The sequence below is a fragment of the Panthera pardus genome, unplaced genomic scaffold, assembly GCF_024362965.1.
Source record: "Panthera pardus isolate Hobbes unplaced genomic scaffold, ASM2436296v1 HiC_scaffold_20, whole genome shotgun sequence".
Taxonomy (NCBI): Eukaryota; Metazoa; Chordata; class Mammalia; order Carnivora; family Felidae; genus Panthera; species Panthera pardus.
The window spans coordinates 40582582-40598901 of record NW_026526766.1 but is presented as its reverse complement, the minus strand read 5'-3'; the positions used below and the strand labels follow the sequence as shown (position 1 = coordinate 40598901).

The 16320-nt window shown below is 37.1% G+C and overlaps 1 protein-coding gene across 9 annotated transcripts in view; it reads right to left on the bottom strand.

The window, feature by feature from the left end:
* The window catches only part of CCDC171 (coiled-coil domain containing 171), a 302377-nt gene that overhangs the window by 207557 nt on the left and 78500 nt on the right, over positions 1 to 16320 (bottom strand). For 8 of the 9 annotated variants that reach the window (XM_019415442.2, XM_019415439.2, XM_019415437.2 and 5 more), the window contains one exon: positions 14854 to 14992. The exons of the other annotated variant lie outside the window; for it this stretch is intronic. In XM_019415442.2, the coding sequence (XP_019270987.1) occupies positions 14854 to 14992 (139 nt within the window). The remainder of the gene's footprint in view (positions 1 to 14853; positions 14993 to 16320) is intronic. 9 annotated transcript variants of the gene reach the window in all.

Sequence of the window (16320 nt, the reverse complement as noted above, 5' to 3'; positions counted from 1 at the left end):
AACTTCAGGGTCAGAAAGGTAAAATGGATGTCTTTTGTTATTCACAGCAAACTCCTTTCAACCACACCTCATTTTATGTCAATGCCTGGGAGGGCTTGTCCTCGGGCATGCACACAGTCTGACAGACTTGTCAGGAATGACTGTGATATTATATTGAAGCCTGGCTTCCTAGCAATCACCTCTGGGTCTTAATGTTCAGTCGGTCTTTGGTTGTGTTTAAGCCCCCTTACACCAGTAAGGCTTCCACTCTGCGTTGATGTGTCTGTGTGTAGCTTGGGGCATGCTTCCGGTCTGCCTCACATCCTGCTCAGATTGCTCTTGAGTGGATGCCACCTACCACACGTACACGGCCTTCCCAACTGCCGACTCAGCTGTCACCCCATGAGGGGTCCTCTCGGCTGTCTCTTTCTCTAGTTCTCTATTTTAAACTTCTGGCTGCTGTGTCATTTTATTGTATCATAGAGGTACCAGGTTCCTCAATCTCTCTTCACCCAGATTTATATTGTTGTCAACCATGTCCTTAACCATGGAATTTTCCACTCTCTACTCCACATGAGATAAGTCTCCTCAAGCAGAGGTACAGAACTCTTTTCCCTGAAAGCCAGCCTGCCTTTCCTCCTGGGCAGAACCCTTGTGCCTCTGATTGGATTTGGGTGTGGAGACCCACTTTTTCCAGGACAACAATCCTGCTCTGTAAATGGCCATTGGGGCATTGCAACGTCTGGTCTTCTGGGGCAGGAGCAATTGCCCCAATTTTGTTGACCTGCCAAGACTGGGATAGAGCGTCAGCATTACAAATGAGGTCTGGGTGGAGGAAGAGTGATCTGGTCCTCTCACTCATCCCTGCCCGGAATAAAATTGCTGCAACACAGGGCTCTGAGGGATGAGACATTCCAGCAATCTGCCTCTCCCAGGAAGAAAGCATAGCCCCAGCCTAAAGGCCAAGGAGAGAGGAAGGGCCCAACCACCCAGGGTACAGCTTCTGTAACAGGGAGCACGATGGAAAAGGGGTTATGGAACCAACCATCACTCAAATGCCCCCAGGTTCTCATTGTTCTTACTGAAATTTCGTTGATTTTCTTCTTTTTAATAGTTTGAGATATAGTTTACATACCATAAAAAGAAATCACTTAAAGTATACAATTCAACGGTTTTTAGTAGATTCATTGAGTTATACAACCAACACCACAATCAATTTTAGAACACTTTCTTCACACCAGCAAGAAACCCCATACCCATCAGCAGTTACTATCTTCCCTTAGTCCCTTCAGCCCTAGGCATCCCTAATCTACTTCTTATCTCTACAGATTTGCCTTCTCTGGGCATTTCATATAAATGGAATCACACACTATGTGGCTTTTTATGTGTGGCTTCTTTCACTAAGCTTAATGTTTTCAAGGCTCATCCATATGAACTTCATTTGATGATCGGTACCTCGCTTTTTCTTTATGCCTGAATTATATTCCATTCTATGGATGTAACAACTTTTGTTCATCCGCTCAGCAGTTGATGGACATTTGGGTTGTTTCAGCTTTATGGCTGTCATATAAAATGCTGCTATGAACATGTGAGTGCATATTTTCATTTCTATTGGCTATATACCTAAGAGTACCATTGCAAGGTCACATGGTAACTACAATTTTTACATTTTGAAAAACTTCCAAACTGTTTTACAAAGTGGGGGGTATCATTATACCTTCCCAACAGTAGTGTATGAGAATTCCCAATTTTTTCACATCCTCACTAATAACCTGTTATTATTTGCTTTTATTTTATTATAGCCATCTAAGTATGTGTGAAATAACTTGTCATTATGGTTTTTAATTTTTTTGAGTACAGCTCATTATGGTTTTGATTTGCATTTTTCTGATGACTGCGCATCTTTTCACGTGTTTATTGGCCACTTATAGGTTTTCTTTGGAAAAGTCTCTGTTCAGATCTTTTGTCCATTTTTCAAATGGATTTTTTTATTATTGAATTGTAAGAGGTCTTTATATATTCTGGATAAAATTACTTTACCAGATATATGATCTGCAAATATTTTCTCTTTTTATGAGTCGTCTTTTTATTTTTCTGATGCTGTTCTTTAAAGGACCAAGGTTTTTAATTTGATTAGTATATTTTCTTAAATGATAGTTTCTCCTTTGCCCTCAGGACAATTTCTAAAGCTTTATATGATTTTTTTTTAATTTTTCATCAGTTAAATTGTTGTTCTGCTAAGTAGAGAGTTTTCCAAGCTCTTTACACTATCATTCCAGAAGTTCTTCCCTGTAATATATTTTAATATCCTAAAGATCTTCTGAATCAATATTTTCCTGGGATATTATCATATAATTATATTTCCAGAAGAACTCCACCATCATATTCACAAGTTATATGCAGATACACACACAAAAATGCCCCTCTGCTATTTCAATACATGTACTATCTTTAATAGTACATGTAATAGTATCTTTTTTCATTAAAAATCCTGTACACTTGAGGGGTGCCTGGGTGGCTCAGTCAGTTAAGCATCCAACTCTTGATTTCGGCTCAGGTCATGATCTCACAGTCATGAGATCTAGCCCTGAGTCAGGCTCCAGCTGGGCGTGGAGCCTGCTTAATATCCTCTGTTTCTCTCTCTGCCTCTCTCTCTCTTCCTCTCCCTCCTCACACACACCTCCCGTGCACATGTGCACAAGCACATGCTCTTTCAAAAAAAAGAAAAGAAATCCTGCACAGTTGAGATTATTAGCACCATTTTACCAATGAGCAAACAGATTCAGAAGAATAATATCACTAAAGGTCACACAACTATTACAAGACAGGACTGAAACTGAAACCCAGATCAATCTGTCTCCAAAATGTATGCTGACTGAGGCTAAGTCCTCACCAATATCAAGGAATAAAACTTAACAGAAATATAAATGTAAAAAGTCAGACAAATTGCACACTTGGAGTCAGTTTAATATAAAGGGTTCAATTAAAATCCTAGTTCAACAATAATTCTTCTCTCCCAACTATAGGGCTCAATCCTGACTAAAAGACAAGCTAAAATTTCAACACCATTACAGTTCAAAACCAAATTTAATGGCAAATTAGCCAGGAGACACTGACTAGTATAAAATGTTTCCAAGAATAAAGAAGAGGCTTGACCAATGACGAGGCTTAAAAGGAATTAAATATGCCAAAAAGTTGCTATTACATTCATAATTAGTAGATTATAATTTTCTACAAAGATACCTGGCTAATAGTCTCTTAATACAAATCTAACTTACATTTAATAACTAGGTTTATGAACCAACTACTGACCAGAAAAACTGTCATTGTTTTACAGGTGACAATTTTCCTTCCCAATAAATTGTTTTGGTTTTATAATTTTGAAGCTTTCATTCTTTATTCATATATCAAAAGTGTTTGAGCTTTTCTGAAATGTGGATTGTACTTATATTTAAATATTTTTTCCCAAAGTTGTTAGGTCCCTTAATAGCTTTTTGGTGGGCAAAAAAATTCTAGAATGAAAACAGAATTTATCTGCTAAGTAAACTGTTGGGTTGAAAACAAAGTGCCAAGCAAGAATAAAATACTAAGTTTCTAATTTTTGATTAACATGTTTTATCATGTGACATAAAGAGTAAGTTAAGGTTAAATGTCACATTATTGACTTAACAAATTCTATAATTCTGTAATTCTAAACATCCACAGCAGTTTAAAAGGAAAACTGTAGGATAAAAGGACTCACTTCTTTTTTCCTTGGACATAATCCACATAAAGAGTTTGTTACCCTCACAATAAAAATCTCTTAAGCTGTGTCGGGTAACCAGATGATGTTTAGATGAACATTTATTGATTACTCACGATGAACCAACGACTACTTTAGATGTCACAATGAATCTACAACCAGTGTAGACAGGGAACTAAAAATATAAAAATATTCAAAGAAAATTCAGAAAAATGTGTGACTGGCAGACCTTAATGTATTATTAAAGAGGAGTCAAGGTTGGCTATAAAATACCTTTACCCAGAAAGCACAATGAGATGACAAAGACCTAAGTTATATTTCCACCCTGGTATGCTATATCTCACACACTGCTAAAATGAATGAATTGCTGCTGGCTCAATCTAATGCATCATTCTCTTTGTTTCTTCCATAAGCATCTTATCTTTCTCTAGTCTACAAAGACACATCCTTCACTTTTTTACTAACCATGCATAAATATCTCAAATGGATATGCATATGAATAAAAATTTCTAATGCAATCTCTTGAAGAAACATACAAAAAGCATATGCAAATATTCATAACTAGAAATTGACAAATGGGTCTTCCTGATCTGCAGTGGAAAAAGTTGACTCAAGCCATTAATAACAGTAAAAGTAAATAAGGGACACTGTTAATAAAGTTAAAAAAAAAAAAACATAAATACCTTTATTTAATCACTAAGATTTTTAAATGAAATTTGCACTTTAAACATAGGTTGAACTTTTGTAGCAGTGATACATAATCCTTATAATTTCTGAACTTTTTAAAAATGTTTATTCATTTATTTTGAGAGACAGAGCATGCATGTGAGCAGAGAGGAGCAGAGAGAGAGAGATTTATTCCCAGGTCAAAGAGAATCCCAAGCAGGCTCCACACTGTCAGCACGGAACCCAGTGCGGGGCTTAAACTCACAAACCGTGAGATCATGACCTGAGCTGAAATCAAGAGTTGGACACTCAACTGACTGAACCACCCAGGCGCCCCTCTGAATATTTTTTAACTCAAGTAAGTTTTAAATTTTTTTAATTTTTTTTCATGTTTATTTATTTAAAAGAGAGAGAGTGTGTGTACATGAGCAGGAGAGGGGCAGAGAGAGAAAGAGAGAGAGAATCCCAAGCAGCCTCTATCCCAACACCGGGCTCTATCTCATGAACCATGAAATCATAACCTGAGCCAAAATCAAGAGTTGGACGTTTAACTGACTGAGCCACCCAGGTGCCTGTTTTTTCCTTTAATTTTTAAAAATTTTTTATTCAAATATATTTTATGCCATTATGAAGGAATTCTAACTAAAACAGGGAAACATCAGAATCTATAATCAACATCACATACTTTCTCTCACATTTTCATCATATCTTCGTCCTAAGAATCATTACATACCCAAAGCATTTGTTAGACAGAAGCAGAGTTTGCTCAGCTGAACTGAATTTGATCGGTCAGCTTTCATGATCATCACTATCTGCAGCTTTCCCTCAATCACAATTTTTTTTTTGCGGGAGAGAGAGAGAGAGAGCAAGCACAAGTGCAAACAGGGAAGTAGGGCAAAGAGACAGAGAACCTCAAACAGGCTCTAAACTCAGCGCAGAGCCCAACACAGGGCTCAATATCACAACTGTGAGATCATGACCGGAGCTGAAATCAAAAGTTGGAGGCATAATTGACTGAGCCACCTAGGCACCCTTCCCTCGATCATATTAATAACTAATATCTCTTGCTTTGCTTGCCTATGCTATTTCCATGGATGTAAGTATTCTATGCTTCCAATTGTTTGTATCATAAGATGAAATGAAATGTCACTCTCCCTATGCAGATCTATAATTAGTTCATTGTTCATAGGTGCTACCTTCCAATCTGAATATGGGCCTTGACATAAAGATATCTCTCTCTCTCTCTCTCTCTCTCTTTCTCTCTCTCTCTCTCTCACACACACACACACACACACACACACAATACCATCTTATTTATTCCCAGGTCAAAGATGAAATTTGAATTTTCAAAACTTAGTAATTTATGTAAGAATAAATTTCAAAATAAAAGGAAAAAGAATTAATTTCAAAAAGCTTACTAAAAAAAAAGCTTTATGCTCACATTATAAATTTAGAAAGCCAGCCATTTAATGAACATTTAAATACACAGATACAAACATACACATTCAGTTAGTGCTATTTAATACTATTAAATTTTTAAGGGCCGCTAAGAAAGACAGAAAATGGTTTTTATATAAGCAAAAACAATGTTCACATACAAATACTACCCCTATTCTGGAGGAATCAACAATTTTTTAGTAAAAAAAGTCAGAATAGAATGTTTATTGGCCCATTAGTTTTTAACACCTCCTGCAAAATCAGAGACATGTCATTCTAAAACAAACCTAACAGATCATATGAAGCAAAAATATTATCAGGGAACATTAACTTTACCACAAAGCATAGCAATCAAAACACTTTTCAAAATCCGATCTAATGCTAGCAATCATTATATTATATAATCACTTAAACCCCCAAAGTACAGGGAAAAAACATACACTTGACCATTTTCAATCACAAGTTCTTTAGAGAATAAAATATTCTTTGAACTAAACCTCATGAGAACCAGAATTCCCTTTTCAATATATGGTCTCTCCTAGAGCTGTAACTAAATATTACTGAGTGGCAGAAAAACAAATCTCAAGAAATGATGGACTTAAAAAATTTCATTGTAGAAAGCACAAAGCAAATCCTAATAATACCAATTTTAAAATGATAGCTCCCCTGCTTCGAGAGAAGCAAATATAAAAACTCACCGTAATGACTAAAAGACCCAACTGGATATGTTGAGCCTCTGATGGACTTTAATGAGCATAATCACTAAGCAACTTAAATTAGAAAGTCAGTTTTATTTAGTGGTTGATTAAATCATTATTAAATTCATAGATTGTGAAATTAATAGTTCAATTTTAATCAAAACTTTTCAAAGTCAAATTCAATAGTGTGTAACACAGAACATGAAACTAATTTTGTTAAATCTTCAGATGTCCTATGTTGAAATTCTATTAATTCTATGGCATTAAATATAAAAATAATATATGATTCATTTACCAATCATATCTTCCAAATCCATACACTGAATGGGAATTTCATTAATATAAAAGTACAATTAAGTCCTCTGGGTTTATATTTCTTAAATACCAACAAAAGACTCAACATACCGAGTTTGGACTTTTCCAGAATAATGTTCTGTATTTGTATTATATCTCCTGAAACAGGGGAGCTAACACTTTCCAACTGGTTTATTAATATATCATGCATCTTGACCTAGAAAATCTCTAAGAACCCCTCCAGTTCTAAAGAGCTAAATTAAATCAAAGGCATCAAAATTGGCAAAGATGAAGTCAAGCTTTCAGTTTTTGCAGATGACATGATATTATATATGGAAAAATACGATAGACTCCACCAAAAGTCTGCTAGAACTGATACATGAATTCAGCAAAGTTGCAGGATACAAAATCAATGTACAGAAATCAGTTGCGTTCTTATACACTAACAATGAAGCAACAGAAAGACAAATAAAGAAACTGATCCCATTCACAATTGCACCAAGAAGCATAAAATACCTAGGAATAAATCTAACCAAAGATGTAAAAGATCTGTATGCTGAAAGCTATAGAAAGCTTATGAAGGTAATTGAAGAAGATATAAAGAAATGGAAAGACATTCCCTGCTCATGGATTGGAAGAATAAATATTGTCAAAACGTTAATACTACCCAAAGCTATCTACACATTCAATGCAATCCCAATCAAAATTGCACCAGCATTCGTCTCAAAACTAGAACAAGCAATTCTAAAATTCATATGGAAACACAAAAGGCCCCGAATAGCCAAAGTAATTTTGAAGAAGAAGACCAAAGCAGGAGGCATCACAATCCCAGACTTTAGCCTCGGCTACAAAGCTTAATCATCAAGACAGCATGGTATTGGCACAAAAACAGACACATAGACCAATGGAATAGAATAGAAACCCCAGAACTAGACCCACAAACGTATGGCCAACTCATCTTTGACAAAGCAGGAAAGAACATCCAATGGAAAAAAGACAGTCTCTTTAACAAATGGTGCTGGGAGAACTGGACAGCAACATGCAGAAGGTTGAAACTAGACCACTTTCTCACACCATTCACAAAAATAAACTCAAAATGGATAAAGGACCTGAATGTGAGACAGGAAACCATCAAAACCTTAGAGGAGAAAGCAGGAAAAGACCTCTCTGACCTCAGCCGTAGCAATCTCTTACTCAACACATCCCCAAAGGCAAGGGAATTAAAAGCAAAAACGAATTACTGGGACCTTATGAAGATAAAAAGCTTCTGCACAGCAAAGGAAACAACCAACAAAACTAAAAGGCAACCAACGGAATGGGAAAAGATATTTGCAAATGACATATCGGACAAAGGGCTAGTATCCAAAATCTATAAAGAGCTCACCAAACTCCACACCCGAAAAACAAATAACCCAGTGAAGAAATGGGCAGAAAACATGAATAGACACTTCTCTAAAGAAGACATCCGGGGGCGCCTGGGTGGCTCAGTCGGTTAAGCGTCCGACTTCGGCTCAGGTCACGATCTCGCGGTCCGTGAGTTCGAGCCCCGCGTCGGGCTCTGGGCTGATGGCTCAGAGCCTGGAGCCTGCTTCCGATTCTGTGTCTCCCTCTCTCTCTGACCCTCCCCCGTTCATGCTCTGTCTCTCTCTGTCTCAAAAATAAATAAACTTAAAAAAAAAAAAAAAAAAAAGAAGACATCCGGATGGCCAACAGGCACATGAAAAGATGCTCAATGTCGCTCCTTATCAGGGAAATACAAATCAAAACCACACTCAGATATCACCTCACGCCAGTCAGAGTGGCCAAAATGAACAAATCAGGAGACTATAGATGCTGGAGAGGATGTGGAGAAACGGGAACCCTCTTGCACTGTTGGTGGGAATGCAGACTGGTGCAGCCACTCTGGAAAACAGTGTGGAGGTTCCTCAAAAAATTAAAGATGGACCTACCCTATGACCCAGCAATAGCACTGCTGGGAATTTACCCAAGGGATACAGGAGTACTGATGCATAGGGGCACTTGTACCCCAATGTTTATAGCAGCACTCTCAACAATAGCCAAATTATGGAAAGAGCCTAAATGTCCATCAACTGATGAATGGATAAAGAAATTGTGGTTTATATACACAATGGAGTACTACATGGCAATGAGAAAGAACGAAATATGGCCCTTTGTAGCAACATGGATGGAACTGGAGAGTGTGATGCTAAGTGAAATAAGCCATACAGAGAAAGACAGATACCATATGTTTTCACTCTTATGTGGATCCTGAGAAACTTAACAGAAACCCATGGGGGAGGGGAAGTGAAAAAAAAAAAGAGGTTAGAGTGGGAGAGAGCCAAAGCATAAGAGACTCTTAAAACCTGAGAACAAACTGAGGGTTGATGGGGGGTGGGAGGGAGGGGAGGGTGGGTGATGGGTATTGAGGGCACGTTTTGGGATGAGCACTGGGTGTTGTATGGAAACCAATTTGACAATAAATTTCATATATTGGAAAAATAAATAAATAAATAAATAAATAAAAAGCTAAATTATACATCTAGTTTACAACTATTATTTTTAAGCCTCAAAACTTCCCGAAGTCTCTGCATATTATTAACACCTTGATTTCAATAGTAAACTTTAGAGAGGAAATTCTCTTTAATTTTCTCTCGCAATGCAACAGAGAAAATAAAGACAAAGACTTGAATAATGACCATGAACATGACCTAAACTAGAAAACAAGCTGTTACCTCAAAGGAAGAGAAAAATTACCTGTGGGTAATTTATGCTTCTCATCTATATTCTATAAAATACTGAAAATATTATGTTCAAAAGAAATATAAGTGTGGGGGCACCTGGGTGGCTCAGTCGGTTAAGCATTTTGGCTTTGGTTCAGGTCATGATCTCACAGTTCATGGGTTTGAGCCCCATGTCAGGCTCTGTGCTAACACCTTGGAGTCTGGAGCCTGCTTCAGATTCTCTGTCTCCCTCTCTCTCTGCCCCTCCACTGCTCACACTCTGTCTCTCTCTCTCTCTCTCTCTCAAAACTAAATAAATATTTTAAATAAATAAATAAAATAAAGTTTCATTTCCAAAAGCAAAAGGTAAATGCTTTCTCTTAAGTCATTTTCTCTTCAGTCAAAACCAATTATGAATTTAAAGCAAAAATAATAATAGCCAGCTCTGAAGATGCAAAACCAGAAACATTTCATTTTTTATGGTTTAAATTTTTTAATTTGGCAAATACCTTTTTAGAAAAAAAATGTTTAATGTTTATTTATTTATTTACTTAGAGAGAGAGAGAGAGTGCACGCACACACAAGTGGGGAAGAGGCAAAGAGAGAGGGAGAGAGAAACCCAAGCAGGTTCCAGTCTGACAGCACAGAGCCCGATGTGGGGCCTGATCCCATGACTGGGAGATCTTGACCTGAGCTGAAATCAAGAGTCAAATGCTTAACTGAGACACTCAGGCGCCCCCAAGAGAAAAAATTTTTAAACTCTTGCCCCCCCACTCCAAAGGCCACTAATCTATTAGCAAAAAAAATAATAATAAAGGAATATATACAAGAAAAATATATTAAGGAAACATGATAGATGAATTTTTTATAAAAAGAAAAACACTGCACTTACTATGTAAAGGAACAGTATTTTAATTAAATAAATATTCATTATGGCACAAAAACAGACACTCAAATCAATGGAACAGAATAGAGAGCCCAGAAATGGACCCACAAACATATGGCCAACTAATCTTTGACAAAGCAGGAAAGAATATCCAACGGAATAAAGACAGTCTTTTCAGCAAGTGATGTTGGGAAAACTGGACAGCAACACGCAGAAAAATGAACCTGGACCATTTTCTTACGCCATACACAAAAATAAACTCAAAATGGATAAAAGACCTAAATATAAGACAGGAAGCCATCAAAAGCCTTGAGGAGAAAGCAGACAAAAACCTCTTTCACCTCTGCCGCAGCAACTTGTTACTCAACATGTCTCTGGAGGCAAGGGAAACAGAATCAAAAATGAACTATTGGGACCTCATCAAAATAAAAAGCTTCTGCACAGCAAAGGATACAATCAGCAAAACTAAAAGGCAACCAATGGAATGGGAGAAGATATTTGCAAATGACATATCAGATAAAGGGTTAGCATCCAAAATCTATAAAAAACTTATCAAACTCAACAGCCAAAAAACAAATAATCCAGTGAAGAAAAGGGCAAAAGACATGAATAGACACTTCTCCAAAGAAGACATCCAGATGGCTAACAGACACATGAAAAAATGCTCCACATCACTCATCAGCAGGGAAATACAAATCAAAACCACCATGAGATACCACCTCACACCTGTCAGAATGTCTAACATTAACAACTCAGACAACAACAGATGTTGTGGAGAAAGAGGATCTCTTTTGCACTGCTGGTGGGAAGGCAAACTGGTGCAGCCACTCTGGAAAACAGTATGGAGGTTCCTCAAAAAATTAAAAATAGAACTACCTTATGACCCAGGAATTGCACTACTAGGTATTTATCCAAGGGATACAGGTGTGCTGTTTTGAAGGGACACAGGCACCCCAATGTTTATAGCAGCACTACCAACAATAGCCAAACTCTGGAAAGAGCCCAAATGTCCACTGATGGATGAATGGATAAAGAAGATGTGGTTTATATATACAATGGAGTATTACTCGGCAATCAAAAAGAATGAAATCTTGCCATTTGCAACTACGTGTATGGAACTAGAGGGTACTATGCTAAGTGAAATTAGTCAGAGAAAGACAAAAATCATATGACTTCACTCATCTGCGGACTTTAAGAGACAAAACAGATGAACATAAGGGAAGGGAAACAAAAATAATATAAAAACAGGGAGGGGGACAAAATAGAAGAGACTCATAAATATGGAGAACAAACTGAGGGTTGCTGGAGGGGTTGTGGGAGGGGGGATGGGCTAAATGGGTAAGGGGCATTTAAGGAATCTACTCCTGAAATCATTGTTGCACTATGTGCTAACTAACTTGGATGTAAATTTTAAAAAATAAAAAATAAAGTTAAATTACAAATAAATTAATTAATTTAATTTAATTTTAAAAATAAATAATAAAAGCAGACTGATTTAAAAAACTTTTTTTTCATTAAATAATTTTTGAATTTCATATTATGGCCAGGTAAAGAGAGAACAATAGTTCTTTTTTTTTTTCTTTTTTTAAAAAAAAATTTTTTAATGTTTATTTTTGAGGCAGGTAGAGACAGAGCATGAACGGGGGAGGGTCAGAGAGAGAGGGAGAGACAGAATCTGAAACAGGCTCCAGGCTCTGAGCTGTTAGCATAGAGCCTGACATGGGGCTCGAACTCACTGATCGCAAGATCATGACCTGAGCCAAAGTCGGACACTTAATCCACTGAGCCACCCAGGCACCCCGAGAACAATAGTTCTAATCAGAAAACAGAACAAGTCAGAAAGCTCATTACGAGGAAGGGAAAGAAAAGCAAAAAGAGGAGCAAAAGAAACAGAAAGATGGAAGAAAAATATGACACAAAGCTATGGATTTAAGAGAAATGAGAAAAGAGGAAAGTACGAATAGTCAGGTTGAACCATATAAACTGGAGATCACTTAGGTACAACCTGAATAAGTTTTCTGAACATCCCATAAGCTCTGCAGCAAGGACTATAATTCACAAAGCAACAACATTTAGTAATCCATTAAGCTTTGAAGAAACAATCAGCCTGCAATCTTTCACGCTATGATCAGAACAATAGTGCTTTACAGGATGAGACCCAAACAAGCAAGCAGACCCAAACAAGGCTGCAACGTGCCTTACTTCAGATCATGTGCCACACTGCAAAGCTGAAAAATAAAAACTTGTTGGCACCAAGTAAAAAAATTTTAATATTTTTTAATTCTTTTATGTTTATTTATTTTTGAGAGAAAGAGACAGAGACAGAAACAAAGCAAAGGAAGGGTCAAAGAGAGAGAGAGAGGGAGACACAATCTGAAACAAGCTCCAGGCTCTGAGCTGTCAGCACAGAGCCCGATGTGGGGCTCAAACTCACGAGCCATGAGATCACAACCTAAGCTGAAGTTGGCGCTTAACCGACTGAGCCACCCAGGCACCCCCCAAGTAAAATTTTTTAATCAAAAAAGCACTAGTATCCTCTATGGTGAAAAACCCAGGCTGCTTTTATTTTGCACCTTGTCACTGGAGTGCTAGAAGGCTAAATTAGGAAAATTCATGCAACTTATGTTTGTGACTATCTTCCCTGTTACATTCTTAGTCATAACTGGCTAACTTTCCAAACTACTGAAAACAGGGTCCCTAAGCAAGAAGAACAAATCCATGACTCAGCTCGATGGCTCTCACATGTTTTTCTCCACCACTGATTCACCTCCTGAACCAGGAGCTAAGAGGGAGGATAGCCCATGAAATTTAGGGTAGCACATAAGAGTGAACAGACAGTAAAGTATGCTACACAGAGAGCTCTAAACTTATCTAAAATCCACATCCAAAGTACTCAAACTACTAATTTAACCAAACAGCAAAAAAATAATATCAGTCCCTGAATCAGAACACATTGAATATCTTGGGTTGAATGAAGACTGTACAAAACATTAAATAATTTGAAAGTGACAGAGTATAAATTTTATCCCAATACTACCTTTCTATCTGAACAGCACTGATTAGGCCACTACTTCTTAATATAACCCAGAGTCTCCATCTTTTTTGACACGGGGAAAAAAAAAACATTCATTTTCTTCAATAACGGATATCACTAAGAGTTTAAAGTGAAGTAGCCAGTATCTGCAGAAGGTATACATGTGGGGACAAGACAAAGAAGAAACAAGGTATCACTCTAGATTTTATGCCCTTGGGCTTCCCAGCAAATGCAGAATAGTAGTGTGCTGCATCAGCCAAATAGATGCATCCAATAAATGTTTATGGAAGCACACACTATGGTGGAATCTTGGTATGTGAAATGAATTGTTAACCTCAATGCATTCACAATCTCATGGGAGAGATACACGTACCAGATTTGGGTGAGTGTTATGCTAAACTGTGGTGAAGATACTAAACTAAGTACTAAGGAAACACAAAGTTGGGAAAAGGAAAAATTCTGACTAGTAGGATGGGAGAGTGGGGAAAGATGGAATCATGGAAGGCATCACAGATTGCAAGATGTCAGAACAGGGCATTACAGGATACATAGGAGTTTACTAAAGGGAAAAAAAATAGGGCATTACAGGTTACATAGGAGTTTACTAAAGGAAAAAAAAAAATAGGGCATTACAGGATACACAGGAGTTTACTAAAGAGAAAAAAAAGGAGCAGTTCAGTCAATGTGGGTCCAAAAAATGAACAGCCTTAAAAAGCAGGAAGATACAAAAATATACAATGTGTTTAGGAAGCCAAGAGCACGCTAATGTGGCTGAAGCAAGGTAAGAGGGCTAATGGAAAGAGAAGAAGCTGAAAGAGTTAACACGGAGTCACAAAGCCAGGGCCTTAGATTGTATGACAAGAAGCTGAACTTCATTCTGAAAACAACAAGCAGACATTGATGGTTTTTTAATAAAGTGAGGGTGACAAGATCAGATCAATATCTTAGGAAGACAAATGTGGTGATGGTGTGAAAGCTTGATTATTGGGGAATGGAAACAAAATGATCAGGTACAAAATGACTACAAAAGGGAGTCTTTGAAATCATTAGATCTATTGATTATAAACCCTGACCCCCTCTCATCTTGGTATCATTGTTCTATGCACCGAAAAAAAAAAAAAGGCAAGAAAAAGGTAAACCCCTGAATAAATTCTAAAATATTCTACAATTCAGTTTTCACTAATTTGACTAGTTTTCCCAATTTTTCTAAAGAAGAGATGATTCTTAAATATATCTTTGTTGTAATCAGCATCTCTGGTTTCAAAATTTTATATCAATGTCACTAAAATTACTTTCATACTATTATCTCATGGCATGTAGTGAGGGGAAAAAACCTGTTAAACATCAGATTTGACCCAATAAAGTAATTGCCATAGGGTTTTCTTTTTTATCCTTACCATTACAAGTTCTTCCTGTAATTCACTGTAACTTTTTTCATTATACTGGAGTCTCTTTGAAAGGTCTATAATTGCTTTCTTCTGTTCCTCGATCTCTTCATTTAGTTTCTTGTTTTTGGAGAAATACTCTCTTTCTAATCTGAAAAGTTAAAGTGTCAGAGCAGATTTTTCAAATATGGTTTTATCAAGTCCTATTACATAGCTTTAACATGACTGGCAGATGTATTATCTATCATGTGTTTGTGCCAAAGGCTTTTAAAGGCCACCTCTCATTTTTCCGAACAGAAAGGATTGCATATTCTTAAATGAAAGACTTTAAAGGAATAATACCTTGCCCCTTTGTTAGCAGGTATTTTACTATGCCCAAGGTTATAAGCAAAATCGATTTGGTTAGCGTTGATTTGGTCTCACCATTATCTTTGATGAACAAAACCCACACACCACAGTTCAGTTAGCTCAGAAACTGCCTCAAGACAGAAAACAGTTCTATCAAACAATTTTCAGATTAAAATACAACACTGCAAATGGAACAAATGCTTTATTCGTGAATGTCCTTGCAAGTGGAACTTGGTGTGATGGCATAGAAAATCCAAAAGAAAGAATCCTCAAAACACATTCATATTCACGATTGAAACACATAGAATTCTTTGCTTTTCTTTCTTTTTCAAGTTTGTATTTAAATTCTCGTTAGTTAACATACAGTGCAATATTAGTTTCAGGTGTAGGATATAGTGATTCATCACCTACAAACACAACACCCGGTGCTCAGCACAAGTGCCCTCCTTAATACCCATCACCCATTTAGCCCATCTTCCACCCACCTCCCTCCAGCAGCTTTCAGTTTGTTCTCTATAGTTACAAGTCTGTTTCTTGGTTTGCCTCTCTCTTTTTTTTCCCCTCTTCTCTTTTTTTATGTTCATCTGTTTTGTTTCTTAAATGCCACATATGAGTGAAATCATATGGTATTTGTTTTTCTCAGACTTATTTCACTTAGCATAATACTCTCTAGCTCCATCCACATCGTTGCAAATGGCAAGATTTCATTCTTTTTGATGGCTGAGTAATACCCCACTATGTATGTGTTTGTGTGTGTAAATACACACACATATACAGCACCTCTTCTTTATCCATTCATCAGTCAATGGACATTTGGGCTCTTTCCATAATTTGGCTATTGTTGATAGTGCTGCTGTAAAAACTGTGGTGCTGGAACCCCTTCGAATCAGGATTTTTGTATAGTTAGAGTAAATACCTAGTAGTGCAATTGCTGGATCATAGGGTAATTCTACTTTTAACTTTCTGAGTATCCTCCATACTGTTTTCCAGAGTGGCTGCATCAATTTGCACTCCCAGCAACAGTGCAAGAGGGTTCCCCTTTCTCTGCATCCTTGGCAACACCTATAGTTTCTTATGTTGCTAATTTTAGCCATTCTGCCAGGTGTGAGGTGGTATCTCATCATGGTTTTG